General features: G+C 41.7%; 2 protein-coding genes across 2 annotated transcripts in view; both read right to left on the reverse strand.

Moving 5' to 3' along the window:
- Window positions 1–1276: 1276 nt before the first annotated feature.
- Window positions 1277–2380, reverse strand: LOC127865149 (uncharacterized). The gene has a single exon (XM_052405038.1). The coding sequence runs from the start codon at window positions 2378–2380 to the stop codon at window positions 1277–1279; it is 1104 nt and encodes a 367-aa protein (XP_052260998.1).
- A 10452-nt stretch (window positions 2381–12832) lies between these two features.
- LOC127872353 (U1 small nuclear ribonucleoprotein 70 kDa-like) overlaps window positions 12833–20643 on the reverse strand; it is a 121172-nt gene continuing 113361 nt past the window's right edge. The window contains 2 exon segments of the mRNA XM_052415687.1: window positions 12833–13475; window positions 15647–15865. Of these exon segments, the coding sequence (XP_052271647.1) occupies window positions 13318–13475; window positions 15647–15865 (377 nt within the window). The 3' untranslated portion in view covers window positions 12833–13317.

Genomic DNA, 20643 nt, shown 5'->3' on the forward strand with positions numbered 1-20643 from the left:
ACACAAATGAAATTATTTTGAATATTTTTAGTTTCGAAGTTTGTCGTTTTCAACAGCAATTATTGGTGTTAACAGTCTGCTATTGATATTTCAACAATCATATCAATGTTTGAACAGAAAAGTTCTTATTTTCTTTATATATATTTTACCTAGTACTTATTCTTAGTTTCGTATTTTGCTGATAGGTTAGGTTTCATTATGCATAGGTTAAAAAGTACTATTGTTTAGTATCTAGAAAAACTGCAAATAATAGAAGTTAAGCTCAAAGATTATATTCACTATATTTTAGCATATCTGTGCTCAGCATGTACATTAACTATTGAGCATTGCTTTCATACTCTTAACTATGCATTGTGTAATGTGTCTCAATCAAATCCCATGTCTATTTACAGCAGTGAAATGAAAGGGGCCTTTTCACAGATTTTGGCAGATATTGAAGTTTTTCATTACCGATAAATGCTTTATATTGATAATTGTCAGATACAGCCGTGAAGCTGCTACTATCTCCTTCATCAGGTGGGGCCATATTCATGGGACGTTTCGGCACTGTCCCACGACGTCCTCCTATGGTGTGCCGACCGAAAGTGATCAATTTCCGGCCAGGAGATATTAAGCCTCTGCTACACTTCCTCATCTGCCAGGTCTTGGTGGCCAGTCGCTAGTCAACTGCCCTGTGTCCCCCTAACCACTTCTCCTCTCTTTTCCGCCATAGCCAAAAGGAAGCAGACTCCGTTTCACGTGCAACATCCGATATTTCCAGACCTGTCCTGTAACCCCCAGTCTGCTGAAAGTGCGCCGCAGTGATTGTGCTGGGAAATTTGCAGCCCACCTCCACCGGAAAACACCATGCTTTCCAGCCTTTCTCTCTGCAGGTATCTGTGAGAGCCTGGTACTTTGTGCGCTTCCGCTCGAAGCTCCCCTTGATCCGCTCCACCTGTGGTACTGTGAGCTCCACCATCACAACCTGTTTTCATGCAGCCGACCACAGTACTATGTCGGGTCTCTGGTTCGTCACAGTAATCTCCTGCGGAAACTTGAGCTGTTTCTTTAAGTCTGCTTCCATTCTCCAATCGGTTGCCGTTCCTAAAATCCCACATGCGCGCTTGGCCTTTGCCCCTTCTTCTCCAAATCTTCCTGCACTTGGGTGCGTCGGTCTTTTGCACTGGCTTTGCTCCACTGCTAACGGGTGACGCACCCAAAACCTAGTCGCCCCTGTGCGACATTACCAACAATGTCACTGTGCAGAAGACGAGCTTCAGCCTCTTCCACTGCCTTGTCAGACAGCCCTCCACTTTCTCCCGGTGTTGACCTGCATTCCAGCTTCTCTGACCTTCTCAGCACTACTGTCTCGTAGCATGATGACTTTCCGAGCCTTTGTGACCTTGTACTCCTCCGTCAGTGATTTGAGAGGTATCTGCAGCTTGCTGCCTGTGCAGTACAAACCGTGGCTGTTGAAACTCTTTGGCACCCCCATCCATCTCCCGAGGAATGAATTTATTGTCCTCTCCATTGCTTCCACTGTTGATAACGGTACACTGTACACCAGCAGCAGCCACAATAGGCGTGGTAGGATGCCGTGTTGGTAAATCCAGGCCTTGAATTTTCCTGGCATACAACACTTGTCCACATCTTTCAACCAACTCTCCATATGCACTACCGTGTCTTTGATACTCTGTTGATCATTGAGCGAGTCTCGAAACCACTTCCCGAGGCACTTCACTGGTTGCTCCTTAACAGTCGGGATGAGCTGATCTTCGATTCTAGATCTTGCACTCTCTTGAATCTGTCCTTTCCTCAAAACCATGCTCCTTGATTTCTGGGGTTTGAACTTCATTCTGGCCCACTCCATTAGTTCGCCGATGTCTTTCACCATCCACCTTCCCTTGACGTAAGACTTTGCTGTAATGGTCATATCATCCATAAATGCCCTTGTTGGTGGTTGAATACACCCAAAAGTCATTTTGGGTCCTCTGAATGGCTTCTCTGCTGACTTTACTATCAGATTCATGGCCGGGGTAAACAGCACCACTGAAATTGTGCACCCAGTAACGATGCCTACTTCAAGTCTCTGCCAGTCAGTGATTATTTCCCTCGTTGAAAATCTCATGATGAAGCTGTCGAAATAGTGCTGCAACATCTGCCTAAATCGAATGGGTACATGATACAACTGTAGAGTCTTTAGTATCATCTGATGTGGAACAGAACCATATGCATTTGCTAGGTCAAGCCAGATCACCGCGAGGTCTCCTTTGTTCTCGCGTGCTTCCTTGATGATTTGGGTGATGACACCAGTATGCTCGACGCACCTCGATACACCGGGTACTCCTCCTTTCTGCTCAGCTGTATCGATGTATTTGTTCTGAAGCAAATAAGAGGTCATTCTTCTTTGAAGGACAGCGAGGAGTATCTAATCCCTTCCATGTTCAGCAAAGAGATGGTCCTGAATTGACAAAGGGTTGATGAATCCGCTTTTTTAGGAATAAAACAGCCCTCTGCCTTTAACAATTCTCTGCTAAGCTCTCCTTTTCTCTAAACAACCTTTATTAATTTCCACAACCGTAGCAAGATCTTTGGGCAGTTCTTGTACACTTTGTACGGTACTCCATTTGGCCTGGTGCTGAAGACGCTCTGGCCTTCCTAACAATGTCCTTGACTTCTTGCAACCTAGGTTCTGCACAATCAAAGTCGTGTTCAGGCTCAGCTGGTGTGAGCAACTTGTCGCACTCGCCCAGTTCCTTGTGACGGTCACTGTCACTGTACATATCTTTGATGTACTTGTTTGCCTCCTCTTTTGTTCATTGAAGTTCGCCTGTCTTCTTTTCTCCAAGCAAACGCTTCACAAACTGAAAGGGATTGCTAGTGAAATGAAATCTCTTTCGCCTTCTTTTGTGTCTCTTCTTGGGCAGATTCTCTGCTCTCCGTCAACTCTGGATCTCCTTCTGTACACCGTCTCTCAGTTCAGCCAGATCTTGTTTCTCCTCCTCCTCTGCTTGCTTGTATCTGCTTTTCAAGCATCTGAGCTCTCCCCTTAGGTTGGAAATCTTCTGCAGCCTTCTATTCCTGTCAACCTTTGGTTGTCCGAATTTCTCTCTCTTAAGCTGTTGCAAATCTCTCTTTTCCAAATGTGTAGATCAGCTCGGACATGACATGCAGCTTGCCTTCTACTTTGCCTTTCAAAACGTTCTCCATCACCAGTTCCAGCTCCTCTTCAAACGCCTTCCACTTCGCTCTCTCTGTACTTGCGGACCACATCACTTTCTTCTGCCGCTCTGTAGATTCTACAGAAGCTCGTTCTTTGGTCCTCTCTGTTATCAATGGTTACCTCACCTTCTTCTGATGCGTGGAGGCTCTTGACACTGTGGTGTTCATCCTGATTCAGCTCCTCCTCCGTCTCACCAAGTTGCCTTGCGCGTTGCAACAGATTTAGGATTGGTGTGCATCCCATATTTGTGCGATGAATCTTCAGTCCCACCTCATTCTTACACACCTTTCCACAACTACATGTTGATAAATGTAAACATTGAATTTAAAAAGCTCCAGTAGGCTAATCAGGTACATCACTTTCGGCCTGACCTGGATTTCCGATGACAAGAAGCATCCTTTAAACAAAAAATTCCATAAAAGCAGGTATTGTCTTCCCTAACAAGCATGTGCCGACTGCACTGGCTAATCTGGAAAGACATACATCAGGTGTCTGATTTAAGAAATCCAAATGAAGGAAATGCCCTACCCCCTTTCAGTGTTTAAGTTCTCTTCATTTGTATATACATTTGTACATCCAGCAAAGTTCAGAACTATTAGTAAAATAATTTGATATTCAAAGGGAGGTAATCTGCTGAAAGCAGGAACAATCACACCCCTGATACATTAACCATTTCCCACTCAGAAGCAAAGTGAAAATGGCTATGTGCAAACATCATAAAACAAGAACAGTCTGCGAGCATCTCGCAGTCTGTTCATGTTTTCTTCTGTTTGCTGTTAATTAGTATCTTAAGTTGAAAATGACACCTTTAAAACAAATTTTTATAGTAAAATTCATTTTAATTAGTAATAACTTACCTGCTATCATATTGCTTCCTTACTCCGAAGGATCGTAATTTATCCGGAAACTTTCTGTCCAAAGAATCCCACACTTTTCATGAACCCGTCAGGTATGGTCACAACGGTCACATAGTGCCGTGTAGCCGTATAACCAAAATGGGATATTACCCAGAAATCACTCTTATTCCAATAAACAATATGAAAATATTAGACGAAGAGCGGAGTGGGAGGTGGGACTTACCGATAGCAGGTAAGTAATTACTAATTAAAATGAATTTTACTATAAAAATTTGTTTGAATAGCTTAATTACGTTACCTGCTATCATATTGCTGACTTTGCAGCTGCGGCGGGAAGGTTCGCGAAAATCTCCCCATCACAGCGGAACCCATATCTGGGGTTCTCAGCTAATTTTTCGTTATTACGGTATTAACTTAATTCACGGATAAGCGTAATATACCTATGCCGTAGAAGATACTACCGTTTGTGCAACCACAAGGGGGCCCAACAAATACAAGTTGTCCTGTTGGCACTCCAGAGAACGAAGATAAAAAGATGAAAAAGTGGTCTGATTCCTCCAGAAAGCAGCTTGAAGCAAGTCAGAGAGTGGGGTATGATTAATATACGCCCACGAAGCCGACATTGCGGTCTAATCTTAAAAAGGGATGAATCCCTTGAAGAAAGAGAAGAGTAAGCCCTTTTTATAGTCGAGGCTACCCAATTTCAAAGACCTGACAGGGCAGAGGAGTCTATCTTCATCTTCATTTCCACAAGTTCTAGAAAGACTTGGGACCTTGAAGAGTTTAGAAGCCATTGAGGGGAGTTGATTTTTAGCAAGGAAAACTGGCTGACACAACGGGTTCATAGGGAGCTTTAATAAGCGATCCAAGAACACAAGCCAAATCCCATTTGGGAGTAAGAGAACAAGACACAGGACGTTAAAGTTCCATGGCTCGGATCAGTTCTGAAATGGCTGGGTCAGCACAGACTTGTGATGACTTACGAAAAGCCAAGGTATGCGAAAGCACAGATCTGTATCCTTTGATGGATCTAAGAAAAAGTTTCTTATCATCAAAGAGATAGATTCGAAAATCCGCTATGTGTCTAGCAGAGGGATTGAGGGGATCAATTTTCCCTCGAACGCACCAATTAGAGAAGAGTTTCCAGCGAGCATCATAGACTGCTCTGGTGGACTTTCTCCTTGCAGAGGCAACGAGCGTTGAAGCCCTGAAAGAAAAGCGTTTCTTCTGCAGGGATTGCCTGATAACGGCCAGACGTGTAAGTGGAACATGTCTGGATCCACGTGAAGTCTGCATCTCTGAGATAGGAGATCTGACCTGTGCGGGAGTTCCCTGGAAAATTCGCACAGGAGACCGAGAAGGTCGTTGAACCAGGATCTCCTGGGCCACCAAGGGGCTATCAGAAGGATCCGGCAAGAGCTCACACTGATTTTCCCTAAGATTTGGGGAATTAGAATGGGTGGGGGACAAGCGTAAGCGTCCAGTTGATCACAATCGAACGAAAGTGCGTCTACCGCCCACGCTGCTGGTTCGTACACTGGACTCACATACAGAGGAAGTCTGTGGTTGTCTCTGGTCGCAAACAGGTCGACCAGTGGATAACCGAATTTGAGGAAAATCTGGTTGGCCACTTCCTGATGAAGTGTCCACTCCGATGGAAGTAACTGGTGTTTGCGAGACAAACCGTCCGCCAGGGCGTTGAGACGACCTGGTATGTGTTTGGACAAGAGAGAGACGTTGAGGCTCTTGCAAAGAACAAGTAAGTTCATTGTTTCTAGATACAGGGAGTAAGTGTGTACCGCCCTGTTTCTGGATGTAAGCCACGACTGATGTGTTGTCTGTCGATACCATCACACAGGAGTCCCGAAGATGTGATTGGAATTGAGAAACAGCTAGAAAGACTGCTTGCATTTCGAGATTGTTTATGTGCAGGTGAGACTCCTGAGGGGACCGCAATCCTGATAATGTCAGGCTGCGGGGTTCCACGTGAGCGCCCCAACCTTCCATGCTCGCATCCGTTATGAGATGTAAAGAAGGTTGCGTGGGAAGAAGCGGTACTCCTGCCAACAGGGTCTCCTCATCTAGCCACCATTGAAGGTGGGGAACTAAGGACGGAAAAATGGGAATCTGTGTTAGCAGATTGTCTGGAGACCATTTCCATCGAGCTGAGAGATAGTGCTGAAGAGGACGTAGGAAGAGACGTCCCAACTGCACGAAGTCTGCTACAGAGCTCAAAATACCGTTGAGTGAGAGGAAATCTTGAGCTGTGATATGAGATTGGGACAGCACCCATCTGACCTTCAAAAGGAGGTCTGATACACGTTGCGGTGAGACCCTGACCCGATTGATGTGGGTCAGAAAATTCATTCCAACGAATATGAAATCCTGAGAGGGAATGAGGTCTGACTTGGTTGCATTGAGGAGTCCTAAAGAGAGGAGCTCCTTCCAAGAGAACTCTAGGTGTAGCAGAAGCAGTCGACGATTGAGCTGGTGTAAGAGCCAATCTTCAAAATACTGAAGCAGTTGAACCCCGTGTAATCGGAGGTGTGCGCCCACTGCGGCCATGAGTTTGGTGAAAACTCGTGGAGCTGTGGCCAATCCAAAGGGCATCGCCCGAAACTGGTAGACCTGGCCTCGAAAGGAGAAACGTAGGTACTTCCGGTAGTTGGGATGGATAGGAACATGGAAGAATGCATCTTCCAGGTCCAAGGAAACCCCCCAGTGCATGGGTTTGATGGAGCGCCGAATGAAGGCAGGAGTCTCCATCTTGAAAGTAGGTTTGACTAGAAACGTGTTGAACACTTTTAAGTCTATGACTGGTCTCCAGGAGCCGCTTTTCTTTTGAACAAGGAAAAGGCGACTGTAAAATCCTGGAGAACAAGGGTCGTGAACCCTTTCTACCGCCTATTTTTCCAGGAGTCCGAGAATGGAGTCTGGAAGTTGTGGATGCGGAGATACCAGATCTATTGGGACGCGAGAGAGTGGGGGGCCTTTTTTCGAATTGAAAAGTGAGGCCTTGTGTGACAAGGGAATGAACCCATGCGTCCGAAGTTATTTGGAGCCATCGATTTGCTAAGTGCATAAGTCTGGCCCCGACTGGTACCTCCGGCATCGGAGGTTGTGGCGGTAGAAAGGGGTATGACCTAGGGCTGACCTTTCGGAGATCCACCCTTGCCGGAAGAAGGATTAAATGACTTCTTGTCCGCATTGGGTTTGCCCTTACTCCAATTTTGGTTTACAGACGGCTTCCGATAGGAAGATGTTCTGTTCTGAAATAAGGCCTATTTGTGGGCTGACGTGGAGCAGACGGACGCTTAGTAGGGAATCTGTCCCTTTTAGCATTCTTGGCCGGTGGGGCTCCTGGGGGCTTAGAAGCAGGGCGCTTAAAAACCACAGGGCGCTGGCCAGAGTTGCTCCTAGCTAAGGAGGCATGTATCTGATCTTCACGATCAGCAGTAAGTGCCGACTGTATCCTCCCTCCGAAAAGAGAATCTGCTGTTAGTGGAGCAGTTCGAAGGGAGTTGACGCCTGTTTCCAAAAGAAAATTATTGGGCAAGGAAGAGAGGATAAGGTCTCTCCGTAGCCTTAACATCTCAGATATAGACGACGCAGCATTGTGTGATAAACACTGCGTAGTACGTGAAAGGTGTATCAACAAGGCACGGAGCTCCTCTAGGATTGAATCAGAGAGCTCCCAAACCAAGTCTAAGGCTGTGGCTGCCATGAGATCTAGCTGGTTAGCCAGACCTATGGAAGGGCGTTCTCTCAGCTCCCAATTTTCCAACAGGGAAAGAGGGACTGCTGTATGGGTAGATGATGAAGGCATTGTAAGGGACAGCTTACTAATGTCAGCATCAGGAACCGGAAGTTTGGAAAGGTCCAAACCGGTAGAAGGGTCGGGTACCGGGGCCTTATAACTTTTCCCGCCGTCCATCTGTTTAGGCTCCGTCAGCTCCTTAGGGGCTTTCCATGGAGATGGCGAAGGCTTATTGGCTGGCTCAAGTGACTGGAATACAGCCATTGTGGAAGAGCCAATAGGAAGGCGGAGATCCACTCGAGAAGTCGCCTTACTTATCCTGCCGGGCTCCCGTCTGCGGGCTACCTGTTCTGTAACGGTAACCGCAGATCCTGTGAGAGACAAGGAAGGGCGGGGGCAGAAGTCCTCATCTAAGGTATTGAACATAAGTTCGTAAACCTGATTGATGGAGGCCAAATAATAAAGTTCAGCCTCATTAGACTCCGAACCCGCCTCAATCGAACCGTCTGCGGGAGCATCGGATTGATTGAAACCGGTGGAGACAGAAGTAGGAATACTAGATTCATCCGCTTCTATCATGAGAGGATCGTTTTCCGGCACCATCAAAGATATAGCTGGTGAGTTAGGTCTATCAGAGATCAAGTCAGCAGACTCACTTTGAATACCAGCGGTCGCTGGTAAAGGATCAGTCGAAAAAGGGACAAAGATTCCCGGCGACTGTTGGATCTACAAAGTATTGGGATTTGATGGTGTAGCGGCAGCCCGGGGTATACTTCTATGCAATGTGGAAGAGACCCGTGGGGCTGAAAACGCAGCCGAAGTGGTTAGATTAACCCCTGTACCTTGAGCCTGATATGTATGCAAACTAGTGTTTGAATACAAATTATGCTCAGTGGTTGTAGGAACGGCTGAAGTGTGTGTTGAGGCCAAAATAGAGGCCGACACACGTGGAAGGGTGTCACTAGATTCCTCAGAGAAGGATCGCCTAGGGGAGCACCTAATAGAGGAAGGTCTATGTCCCTTATCCCTGCGATGCAGAGACACTGTTCGGCGCACTAGGAATGATGTTTCCTGATCGAACGTCTCCCAGAGCACTGGCGTGGTAGCTCTTTACGAGGCAATCTACGCCGAGAAACACTCGGTGAGCATCAACGACGTCCACTTCGATAATGATGAGGGCTAGTTGAAGTAGACGATGAGTCATACGACGACGAGCCCCGAGGTGGAGGAGTAGCCGGAAACATCAGACACTACGCGTTTACATCTGTGACTCACAGTAGAAACGCTGCTGCGTCTACCTTTGTGGAGTACTGACAAGGTAGTGTCAACATCTACGGTGACCGGAACGGTTTGTGGCACAAACCAGTACCCAGTGACCGGATCGGTCATTACATGACCAGTGACCGGACCGGTCAATGACCGGTGACCGGACCGGTCATAGCATGACCGGTGACCAGACCGGTCAATGACCGGTGACCGGACCGGTCATAGCATGACCGGTGACCGGACCGGTTACGACACCAGTCATAGCATGACCGGACCGGTCAATGTTGACCGGTGACCGGTGAAGTCTCCGGACCGGTCAATTGGTCGTTCCCGATGAACGGACCGGGCAAATTTTGTCCGGTGTCGTCACCGGGCAAGGACTGATGCATGGCATCTCCTGATGGCATGTGGTCAAGATCGTGTGGGGAAAAGTCACGACAAACGGGACTTTCCCTACTTTGACCTGAACTATGCATGTTGCGTCTACAACTCTTGAAAGGTCCACGCTTGATGGTCCAGGTATCTACAGACCAATGCTCACAGAAAGGGCAGCAGTTGTCATGGGTACATCCGGCACACGACAGGCAGCTATCATGGTTGTCCCATGCTGCTCTTATGTGGCAACATGAACCACGTGTTTGAGGCATATTTTGCCTTGAACAAACAAACAAAAACACAAAACAATACAGAAATAGTCGGATATATTATACGGAGAATATTTGAACACAATTCAAAAACTTCTCTATTCTGTAAAACAGAAGAACCCAGCGAAACAGAAGCAACAATTAAGTAAATAACAAAAATGTCGGCCTTTGTATAACGCATCCTGAATAAGAGTGATTTCTGGGTAATATCCCGTTTTGGTTATACGGCTACACAGCACTATGTGACCGTTCTGACCATACCTAACGGGTTCATGAAAAGTGTGGGATTCTTCGGACAGAAAGTTTGCAGATAAATTACGATCCTTCGGAGTAAGTAGCAATATGATAGCAGGTAACGTAATTAAGCTATTAAAACTTAACTCTAGTAAGGAAGGTATATAATCAAATGTAACTTTCTAAGGGACTACATATGCCTAAAAATAGGTATCTCAGTGGTAAAGGGTTTTCACAGAGCGTATCTTATATAACTTTGCTTAATACTGGCTGTAGACTAAAAGCAGTCTCATGATGGGTACTTTTGTTATAGTTTCCCCATTCTGGTTGTGAAACCAATAAACCAAGTTAACACACACAAATCTGAGGTTCTATTTTTATTACAATGCATGATTTTGTATGACAAATAAATGACGGAGAACAAGTTTAGTACAAGATGCCGAAAGAACAATATGGGCTTACACATTAAAAAGAGATACAGCAATTTAGATAAGCAACTTTATAGTTGTAACAAAAAACAGGGTCAAACTGCAAATCTGTAAATAAAAGGATTCACAGTGTTAAACCCTTGAGTACTTTATAATAAACAAGCATAGAATAAAGGATGCTTTTGATGGTAAACAAAATGTTAAAATCATTACCTCTCATATTTAGCAAGCATTTATTATTCAATCCAAATGCAAGTGAAACTTGTTCCACATGTACATTGTTTCTAAATGGTAAAGTAAAGCTACTTTCTGTATTACATGACAAAGTACAAAATTTGTAATAATACTTGAATAAGAGAAAATGATATCCAGCTTAACAATCAAATAAAAAATGTTGCTAGAATTGTTTTCACACATTTTTATTCTCTGTCAATAAGTATACAATGTCATGTTTGGATTGTACACATTTGTGCTTTCAGTATGAAAGTCTTATGTTAGGAAGTGACAACACTTTCAGTATGAAACTCTTATGTTAGGAAGTGACAACACTTTCAGTATGAAACTCTTATGTTAGGAAGTGACAACACTTTCAGTATGAAACTCTTATGTTAGGAAGTGACAACACTTGCAGACTACGCTCAAGTTTTTCACTCTTTACCACTTAGATAAGCATTTTGACGCATTTGTGGTCCCTTAGAAAGTAACATTTAAGACTTTTCCTGCTAGATTCAAGTTTTCATGGCTTTGTTTCCAACCCTCAGATACTGATGAGCAGCAAACAGCATAAAACCTGAACAACCTGCGAGTCACTTCTGAGTGGGAGAGGATTAATTTAAACAAAAATGGTGTAAACAAACATAATAGCTGTTAAAAGTTGGATGCTTTTGTTTGATATTTTCATTTAAAATTACAATGGAATCTTTTTGTTCATTGATTTACTGAATGTACAAATCACAATGTTCAACTACAATTGTAAGTTCTTGTTTTACTCTGTAAACAAACCTACTCTGTGAATCTTAAAAATTGCTTGATCTAAATAGACTACAAAACAAGCAAGTGAGATGACCATGATGAGGTATCTCGCAGAGTGTCAGATGAATATATGTGAGGATAAAACGTACCAATAGCTTTGTGACAAAACACTTTGTATTGTACACATTTTTTCTAACTCATCACAAGTAAAGATGTTAACTCAACAATGTCATATTAATCATTGTTGCTGTAATATGTTCTGCTTTGTCTTAAAGAACAACACTTTTAAACAAAGAATTAATAAAAGCTGCGCCATGAGCGCATGATACGCCCGTCGTTCGCCAATGAAGTAGTAAGGTAATAAATAACCCTTTGAATCATTTTTTTACTTCAGTTTATTTGTATTTGAATACATGGTTTATTTTATAAGTACATGAGCATGGAAATCACGAAATTTTGACGAACAAAGTCCTATAACTCTGGAACGACAATTCAGAATTCCGTCAAAAACGAAAGGGGATCAGGGTTTATCAATATTAAGATTGTGTTGAAATTTGAAAAAAATCCATCGAAGGATATTTGAGCTACAGTAGGACATTCAATGAAATCACGAAATTTTGACGAACAAAGTCCCATAACTCTGGAACGACAATTCAGAATTCCGTCAAAAACGAAAGGGGATCAGGGTTTATCAATATTAAGATTGTGTTAAAATTTGAAGAAAATCTGTCAAAGGATATTTGACGTAGCGTACGACATTAACAGACGGACGGACGGACGGACGGACGGACGGACGGACGGACGGACGGACAGACGGACGCGGGGTATACCATAATACGTCCCGTCATAGACGGGCGTATAAAAAGCGTCTGTTTTGTCTATAATAAATATTCACATTCAAGCATCTCTAAACAACTGATTGTGCATAATTAGAGCATGTTTATCTTAATACCTAGCATGAACATAAAATAATTTTAATTTCTCTTCTTACAAAATTAACAAACATAGTGAACTCAACAAACGATGTTAAGGGAAAGTACATTCTTTGTACATTGTACTTAGATTGTTATTTAAACCCTTTCAGTGCGGGAACCGAATTTAAAAGGCCTTTGCAAACAGTTTGGATCCAGATGAGACGCCACAGAATGTGGCGTCTCATCAGGATCCAAACTGTTTGCTATTCTGATAGTATTCTTTGAAAAAATCGAAGAAAATGCTAATTTTAGAACTTCAGCAGACGACAATTTAGCAGACGACAAATTTCCCAGCATGCAAAGGGTTAATTATTTTTTTTTTACTGAAAGGCTTCAGATTTTCCATTAGAATATATATTAATTGGCAATAATGTTGAAAGCGAAATCAATTTAATAAGAAATATTAAAACGTTAAGCACATACAGAAGGACAATTATGTTATACATCTAATTCTAACAGTTGTTTCTGCATCAAATTGAAATAAGTTCTAAAATGATATTGCAGGTAAACACTTCAGCTTTATTTTGATTTTTTCTACAGGATGAATATACAACATATCACACAAAAAGCCTACAGAAGTTCATATATAAGAAACGGATTATTGTCATTTGAATCATATTAAAATCAACAGCAACAGCAAAACCATTTTTCAGACGAATTTCTCTTTGCCTTCAATTTAAAAATATTCATGATTTGTTCCTGAATTTAAATAAAAACTGTCTACCGGTAAGTAAAATGGAACAGAATCACATAAATTCCATTTCTTACAAAAATGTTAACATGAAATTTAAAAGAGTTCACTTGAAAGTGTTCTCTCAATTCTGGCGAGCATAAGCGTTCTAAACAATAATCTAACAGTAGTCTCCCTTGACATATGATGCAACACTATAGGTATGTTGATGTGTCTAGTTGTCTTCAACCATGCCCTCACTTGAGGTGTGTTGAGGTGTGTAGTTGTCCTCGACCATGGCGTGTTGATGCGTCTAGTTATCCTCGACCATTCCCTCCTCTCCGTACTCGTCATACCTGCCCTCGTCTGCCTGCCTAGAGTTGTCTTCCCCGTTCTGGTAATCGCGGCTTCCCTCGTCCTCATCGTATCCTGGCTCTTGTTTCACGCTGATATCATTGATGTTCTCTTCTCCTGTGGAAGAACAGTCACCAAGTGTGTAAACGTTCAAAATAAAATATCAAAATAAATTACACATTTTCATAGTCATATGATCTACATAAAACTTTGTGAAGTTCAAGTTTAATGTTATATATCAACTGTATAACATTACACTGTAACTCCAATATAGCGCGGTCAATGGAGTCCAAGCCGGGAAACAGCGTTATAACGGATCCGGGTTATAGGTTTTGAGCTCATTTACTGCAGGGCGCTATAAAAAAAACAGGTATAGAATAGCCTATAATATAGGTCATGTATATTGCCATGCTGTGTTGACGCAAATACATGCACATAAACCGAATCAGATCGATAACAGTATACATACCGCTTTTCTTATGTGCACATTTATCCGATAATCCAATAAAATTGCAACATCACTTAAAAAATAATAATCTTGAACATTACTGACGATATATGTTTAAGAAATTCCTAAACACAACCGTACGCATTTATGCCATTTTCAGAAGTGTTAAGAGTACAGTGCATTATGGGGCAGAGCTTTCATTGGACGAGCGACTTTAAATTTAGATTGAATGCAATACGAGTCATGTACAAAAATTGTTTTATTGCGTCATACGCATGCAAAAAACGTGTTTCCCGGGGACTTTCTGATACCGCGCGAAAATGAAAGTGAAACTCTGTTAACAATTACCGGTACACTGCGTTCGCATGTAAATAAATCGTCTGCGTTATTTAATTTCTTATACACGAACTGAAAGATTAAATGACATAATACTAGAATGATAATGAAATGACAGAAAAAGTTGTTTTATACAGTAGGCAGTATATTTCACAGCCGCTCATTTAATATAGTCAAACTGCAACCATATCAAAGTAAGAATGTTTCAATCGTTTTGAAATGCTTTAATTGTATAACTATCCCGCTTGCACTTAACTTATGGAAATTATCGCACTGAACCGCTCTGATGAGGAATACATGTAATAAACACTGACACGCGAGTTTTTTCACACCTTTATTGACATTACACAACAGATAAACACCAATTAGCTGTCGGTGTTGTTTAACCTCGAGGCCATTATAATTGGTTCAACGGACGGTTGAATAAAGCAATCAACATGTGATTGCCGCTATCTTTAAATTGTCTGAAAATACATGAAGTTGCATAATACGGATTTGAATCAGAAATCAAATGGAAGGTTGGAGAAAAAATGGGATCCAAGCACCCTCCGCGTTATATTGGATTCAGCGTTATAACGGAGCGCGTTACATTGGAGTTACAGTGTATTTAACTTTAGTTTTTACACGTATATGTGAGTAATACGCTTGAAACTAATGAGTCACAAGCATGGCAGTCATAGCTGAAGATTAGTTCAATTGATTGGTTATTGTCGGCTCATTATTAAATGCACCCAAGGTCTAAAAATATATTAAAACGTATCTAGGAATTCGAACACTAAATTGGTTGTTGTCTGCTTATTTTTTCTAATTATGTTAATATTTATGTCAATATTCTGTCAAATGGCCTCTATATCACCTCTGATGGTTCCGTGGCAGCAGTGACTCACCTCTGCTGGTTCCCTGCAGGAGTAACTTACCTCTGATGGTTCCCTGCCAGCAGTGACTCACCTCTGATGGTTCCCTGCCAGCAGTGACTCACCTCTAAAGGTTCCCTGCCAGCAGTGACTCACCTCTAAAGGTTCCCTGCCAGCAGTGAATCACCTCTAAAGGTTCCCTGCCGACAATGACTCACCTCTAAAGGTTCCCTGCCGGCAGTGACTCACCTCAGATGGTTCCCTGCAAGCAGTGACTCACCTCTGATGGTGCCCCGCCAGCAGTTACTCACCTCGGATGGTTTCCTGCAAACAGTGACTCACCTCTGATGGTTCCCTGCCAGCAGTAACTCACCTCTGGTGGTTCTCTGCAAGCAGTGACTCACCTCTGATGGTTCCCTGCAGGAGTGACTGACCTCTGATGGGTCCCTGCCAGCAGTGACTCCCCTTGATGGTTCCCTGCAAGCAGTGACTCACCTCTAATGGTTATCTGCCAGCAGTGACCCATCTCTGATGGCTTCATGCCAGCAGTGACTCACTTTTGATAGTTTGGTGCCAGCAATGACTCACCTCTAATTATTCCCTGCCAGCAGTGACTAATCTCTAATGGTTCCCTGCCATTAGTGACTCACCTCGGGTGGTTCCCTGGGTGTTCTCATCCTTCTTCCTGTCCTTGCTCCTCGACCTCTTCCTCTTGCGATCACGTGACCTGCTGCGTTTCTTGTCGCCTCGGTCTGCCCGCTCAGCCCCCCGCTCTGGCCGGTCCCCACGGTCGCGAGATCGACTGCGACGTGACCTCTTCTTGCGGTCCCTGTTCTTATCCTCTTCCCCCTCGGGAGCTGCTGCTGGGGCTGTAACAAGTGCAAATAAGCAAGCTTTCACTTAGCCTTTTACCACTTAGATACGTATTTTCATGCCTTTGTTGTCCTTAGAAAATTAATTTTTATTGACATTTCCTACTAGATTCAAATTTTAAAGGCTTCATTTCCAACACTTACATACTGATGAGCAGCAAACAGCATAAAACCTAAACAGACTGCGAGTAACTTGCAGGCTGTTGTGGTTTTATGCTGTTTGCACAAAGCCATTTTCACTTTGCTTCTGAATGGGAAAGGGTTAAGCATGCCCCCAGAGACTGTGAATGGTCATCTGATTTTCTAAGGAAAATTACACTGGTTTTTAATGTATGGTTGAGTGAAGTGATTTTCAAAGGTTCTAATAAGTAGACACTGCAAGTGAATGGCTGATAAAACTTGTGTAATGGGCAGCATGGACCTTTGATTGTCTTAGAAACTACACATTCTGTACATTGTTGAGGAGGAATTTGTACAAGGGCTGTTTGTAATACATGCATGCCCACCATATGGGCTGTCAATTGTAGTGGCAGCCATTGTGTGAATACGTTTGTTGGCACTGTGACCTTGATCTTTGACCTAGTGACCTGAAAATCATTAGGGGTCATCTGCGAGTCATGATCAATGTACCTATGACGTTTCATGATCCTAGGCCTAAGCGTTCTTGAGTTATCATCCGGAAACCATCTGGTTGACGGACGGACATACGGACGGACCGACATGTGCAAAACAATATACCCCCTCTTCTTTGAAGCGGGTCATAAATATTGGTGAGTAACTGAGGTAAATTTGCTATAACCCTATTTAAGTGTCATTTATAAGCCTGTCTGTTGTTCACTTTTGATTGTTATGCCCCAGTTTTTCATAAGCACCTGCACAAGCAAAAAATGTGCAAAAAATATGTCAATATATGTATTTGAATTGGAGAAACAATTTCAGGAAATATTTATAGTTGAATTAGAAGTAATTCCCATATAATATTTACTTTACATTTATTTTAGCCGTGCTCTGGGAAAAAGGGGTTTAGTGCAAAGTGTCGTCCCAGATAAGCCTTTGCAGTCAGTACACGCTAATCAGGGACGACGCTTTCTGCTTGTATGATATTTTTCATTTCAAGAAAGCATCTTCTTACCAAAAATCCACTTTAGGCAGAAAGTGTTGTTGCTGATTAGCCTGTGCGATCTGCACAGGCTAATCAGGGAGAACACTTGACGCATATACATTAAACCCCCTTTCCACAGCGAGCGTCTCATTTAGATAATAAATTAATAGGCTGTGCCTTTAACCCTGAATTCTTAATTATGTAAACCATTACAAGTTTGGAAAGGTGCTGATTTTTTTATTTTTTTATAATTGACATTGTCTTACAGACAAGTCTATTTTGACAAGGGCTGTTTGCAAAACATGCATGCCCCCCATATCATGGGCTGTCAGTTGTAGTAACAGCCATTGTGTAAATACGCTTTTTGTCACCGTGACCTTGACCTTTGATGTAGTGACCTGAAAATCAATAGGGGTCATCTGCAAGTCATGATAAATGTACCTATGAAGTTTCATGATCCTATGCCTAAGTATTCTTGAGTTATCACCTGGAAACCATTTTACTGTTTGAGTCACTGTGACCTTGATCTTTGAGCAAGTGACCTGCAAAATCAATAGGGGCCATCTGCCAGTCATGATCAATGTACCTATGAAGTTTCATGATCATAGGCCTAAGCATTCTTGAGTTAGCATCCGGAAACCATTTTACTGTTTCGAGTCACTGTGACCTTGACCTTTGACCTTGTGACCTGAAAATCAATAGGGGTCATCTGCCAGTCATGATAATTGTACCTATGAAGTTTCACGATCCTAGGCGTAAGTATTCTTGAGTTATCATCAGGAAACTATTTTTCTGTTTCCAGTCACTGTGACCTTGACCTTTGACCTAGTGACCTGAAAATCAATATGGGTCATCTGCCAGTCATGATCAATGTACATGTACCTATGAAGTTTAATGATCCTAGGCGTAAGCATTCTTGAGTTATCATCTGGAAATCATTATACTGTTTTGAGTTACTGTGACCTTGACCTTTGACCTAGTGACCTGAAAATCAAAAGGGGTCATCTGCATGTTATGATCAATGTACCTATGAAGTTTCATGATCAAAGGCCTAAGCGTTCTTGAGTTATCATCCGGAAACCATTTGGTGGATGGATGGACGGACGGACCAACTGACATGTGCAAAACAATATGCCCCCTCTTCTTCGAAGGGGGGCATAAAAATACATAGAATTTATTTGAATTCAAGCTGAAAACAACATTTTCACTAAATAATAGTACCACACCATAAACTCTAAAAATAGACATGTCTCAGTAGATCAGGGATTCCATTAAATTCAGCTTTTGTCTGAAACCTCAACTTAATTCACAACAACTGAACAAAAATATGGAGATGCACATTTTAAACACTTATGTATGTTTCTTAGGTTCATGCAGCAATTTTTCTAAGGATCTAAAAGATAACTAGCAAACTTAAATTGGAATTTTGGGTATTTAAATGGCTTGTTCCAATTTCGGAACAAGAGGGCCATGGTGGCTTAGTGACCTAGTTTTTTAGCTCACATGACCTAGTTTCATTATCAGTTGAGATTTAATTGAGACAAATTGTCTTTAAGATTGCGCAATAAATGTGACTTTTAGAGTATTAACTAGGTTTTACTATAGCTAAATAAAGAAACAAAGCCCCGCCCCAGGCGGCCATGTTTTTCATTAGACAGGAACAATTTTTAAACTCAGCCCAATTATCATTAGAACCAATGTTCTGACCAAGTTTCATGAAGATTGGACTAAAAATGTTATTTCTAAAATGTTAACAAGGCTTTTCTATCGTAATATACGTAAAACTGCCTGGCCCCCTGGCAGCAATGTTTTTCAACCAAGCGGAACCATTTTCAAACTCGTTTAAGACATCTTTGGGACACATGTTCTGACTAAGTTTCATGATGATCAGACTAAAAATGTGACTTCTCGAGTATTAACCCTTTCCTTGACAGCCATTTAGCCAATATAAGCCTCTCCAGTTACCACAAGACCTAGCTGCCTGCTGACCAGTGGCTGATAGCCATCTTATCAATATCAGTACCCCATCTTTACAGGCATTATTGGAAAAACGCTGTTTTATGACTCTCATTGCTTTTAAACGTGATATTCTCATAAAAATTGAAATATTATTGAAAAATACACAATATGAAAGTTTAAGCTAATAAAATTTCCTTTCCTGTGGTGTAAACAGTATGTTTATACCTTAATTTATTGGTCAGTTATAGTCATGCAAAGTTGACCGTTGTGTGTTTTACTGCATTTAAATGCAAATCTCTTTCCAGCTTATATAGAAACTTTGCGAAGTTGGTGTGTTGAATCAAATACAAATAATTATATTTTGGAATATTAATTTTTTTTCTTACTTTCCAAACTACAATTCTTCTTTCTTGAAGATTTTTTTATTTTATAAATTCATTCTGCTAGCCTCAAAATTCATGTAAATTCTTATAAATAACTATAGAAAAACACAGAGTTTCTCAAACAACTTCATGCATTTTCAAAATAAATTGTATTATTTCTTATAAAATTCGTACGATACTTGGTATTTCTATTACATTAATTCACCTAATGATTTATAAACATTTATAGATACCGGTAACAATTTAATTGGATGTTGCATAATGTGCCATGAATATTCATATAATTAATTTGCATTTTGCATTTTATTACCGATCGAAATCCGGCAATGTCGGCGTCTTCAATAAGTCTTCAATTTGTGTATTTATTTGCAAAATTCCAAGTTTATTATCAAATACTCCAGTTTATCTGATCGCCAACATATAACTTTATAACCCAGAAGTCGCCAACAAACCCGTGTATTTGTGTACCAAATTACAAAACGCCGAGGTAACATGGCACGCGCGCCAATGTCATCTGAAGACTACTGCTGCGTCCGGTAAACATGTTTATTCAAAGTGTCTAGAACCCGTGTTTCTTATCCCTAAATGTTAGATTAGCATGTGCGCTATTAATTATTATTGGTCAGTTCAAAGGCATATTGAAGACCGCCGACTGCGTCTTTGTTTTATTGCCCAATCAAGCACCGATAATCCAATATCCTGTGTATTACGAAACACAAACTTTAGATAAGCACGTGTCGTTTGTAAAAACATTTTAGTGTACATGCCATTTAACATATCGATGTAATAGTCGTATATGATCTCGGAAACAAACATTTACGATATAATGGAATCAAACAACAATAAGAATGAAATCGATTTACACCCAAATGATATTATATCCCTATGGGACGTGTTTATTTTTGCGACATTTTTAACGAGTTATTAATACGTTTTCAGAAAATGTCCAAATTAAATATGGTTCGAGAATAGCAGTTATTTTAGGACATTACGAAATGCCTGAAGCGCGCACACCCGGACCGTGATTTACGCATGTCAAATGGTAAACCCTCGTCTTGATTGGTCGCCAATTGCATCATAACTTTAAATAGCAACATTACCGGATGTTTACTCGACAGTTTAGAAAAATGATGAACGCAGGTGTATATGCATTTCTGTTACACTTAAAACGTCATTTTAAGCATTTAAATAGCAAATTAAATCGTGACGCGTAAAAACGCGTATATATCAGGTAATAGATAGGGTAGTAGAAATGCGTAGATAACAGGGAATCGATACAGGCGTAGATAAGCGTATTTGACAGGGAATCGATAGGGTCGTAGAAACGCGTA

This window comes from Dreissena polymorpha, chromosome 1, assembly GCF_020536995.1.
Source record: "Dreissena polymorpha isolate Duluth1 chromosome 1, UMN_Dpol_1.0, whole genome shotgun sequence".
Taxonomy (NCBI): Eukaryota; Metazoa; Mollusca; class Bivalvia; order Myida; family Dreissenidae; genus Dreissena; species Dreissena polymorpha.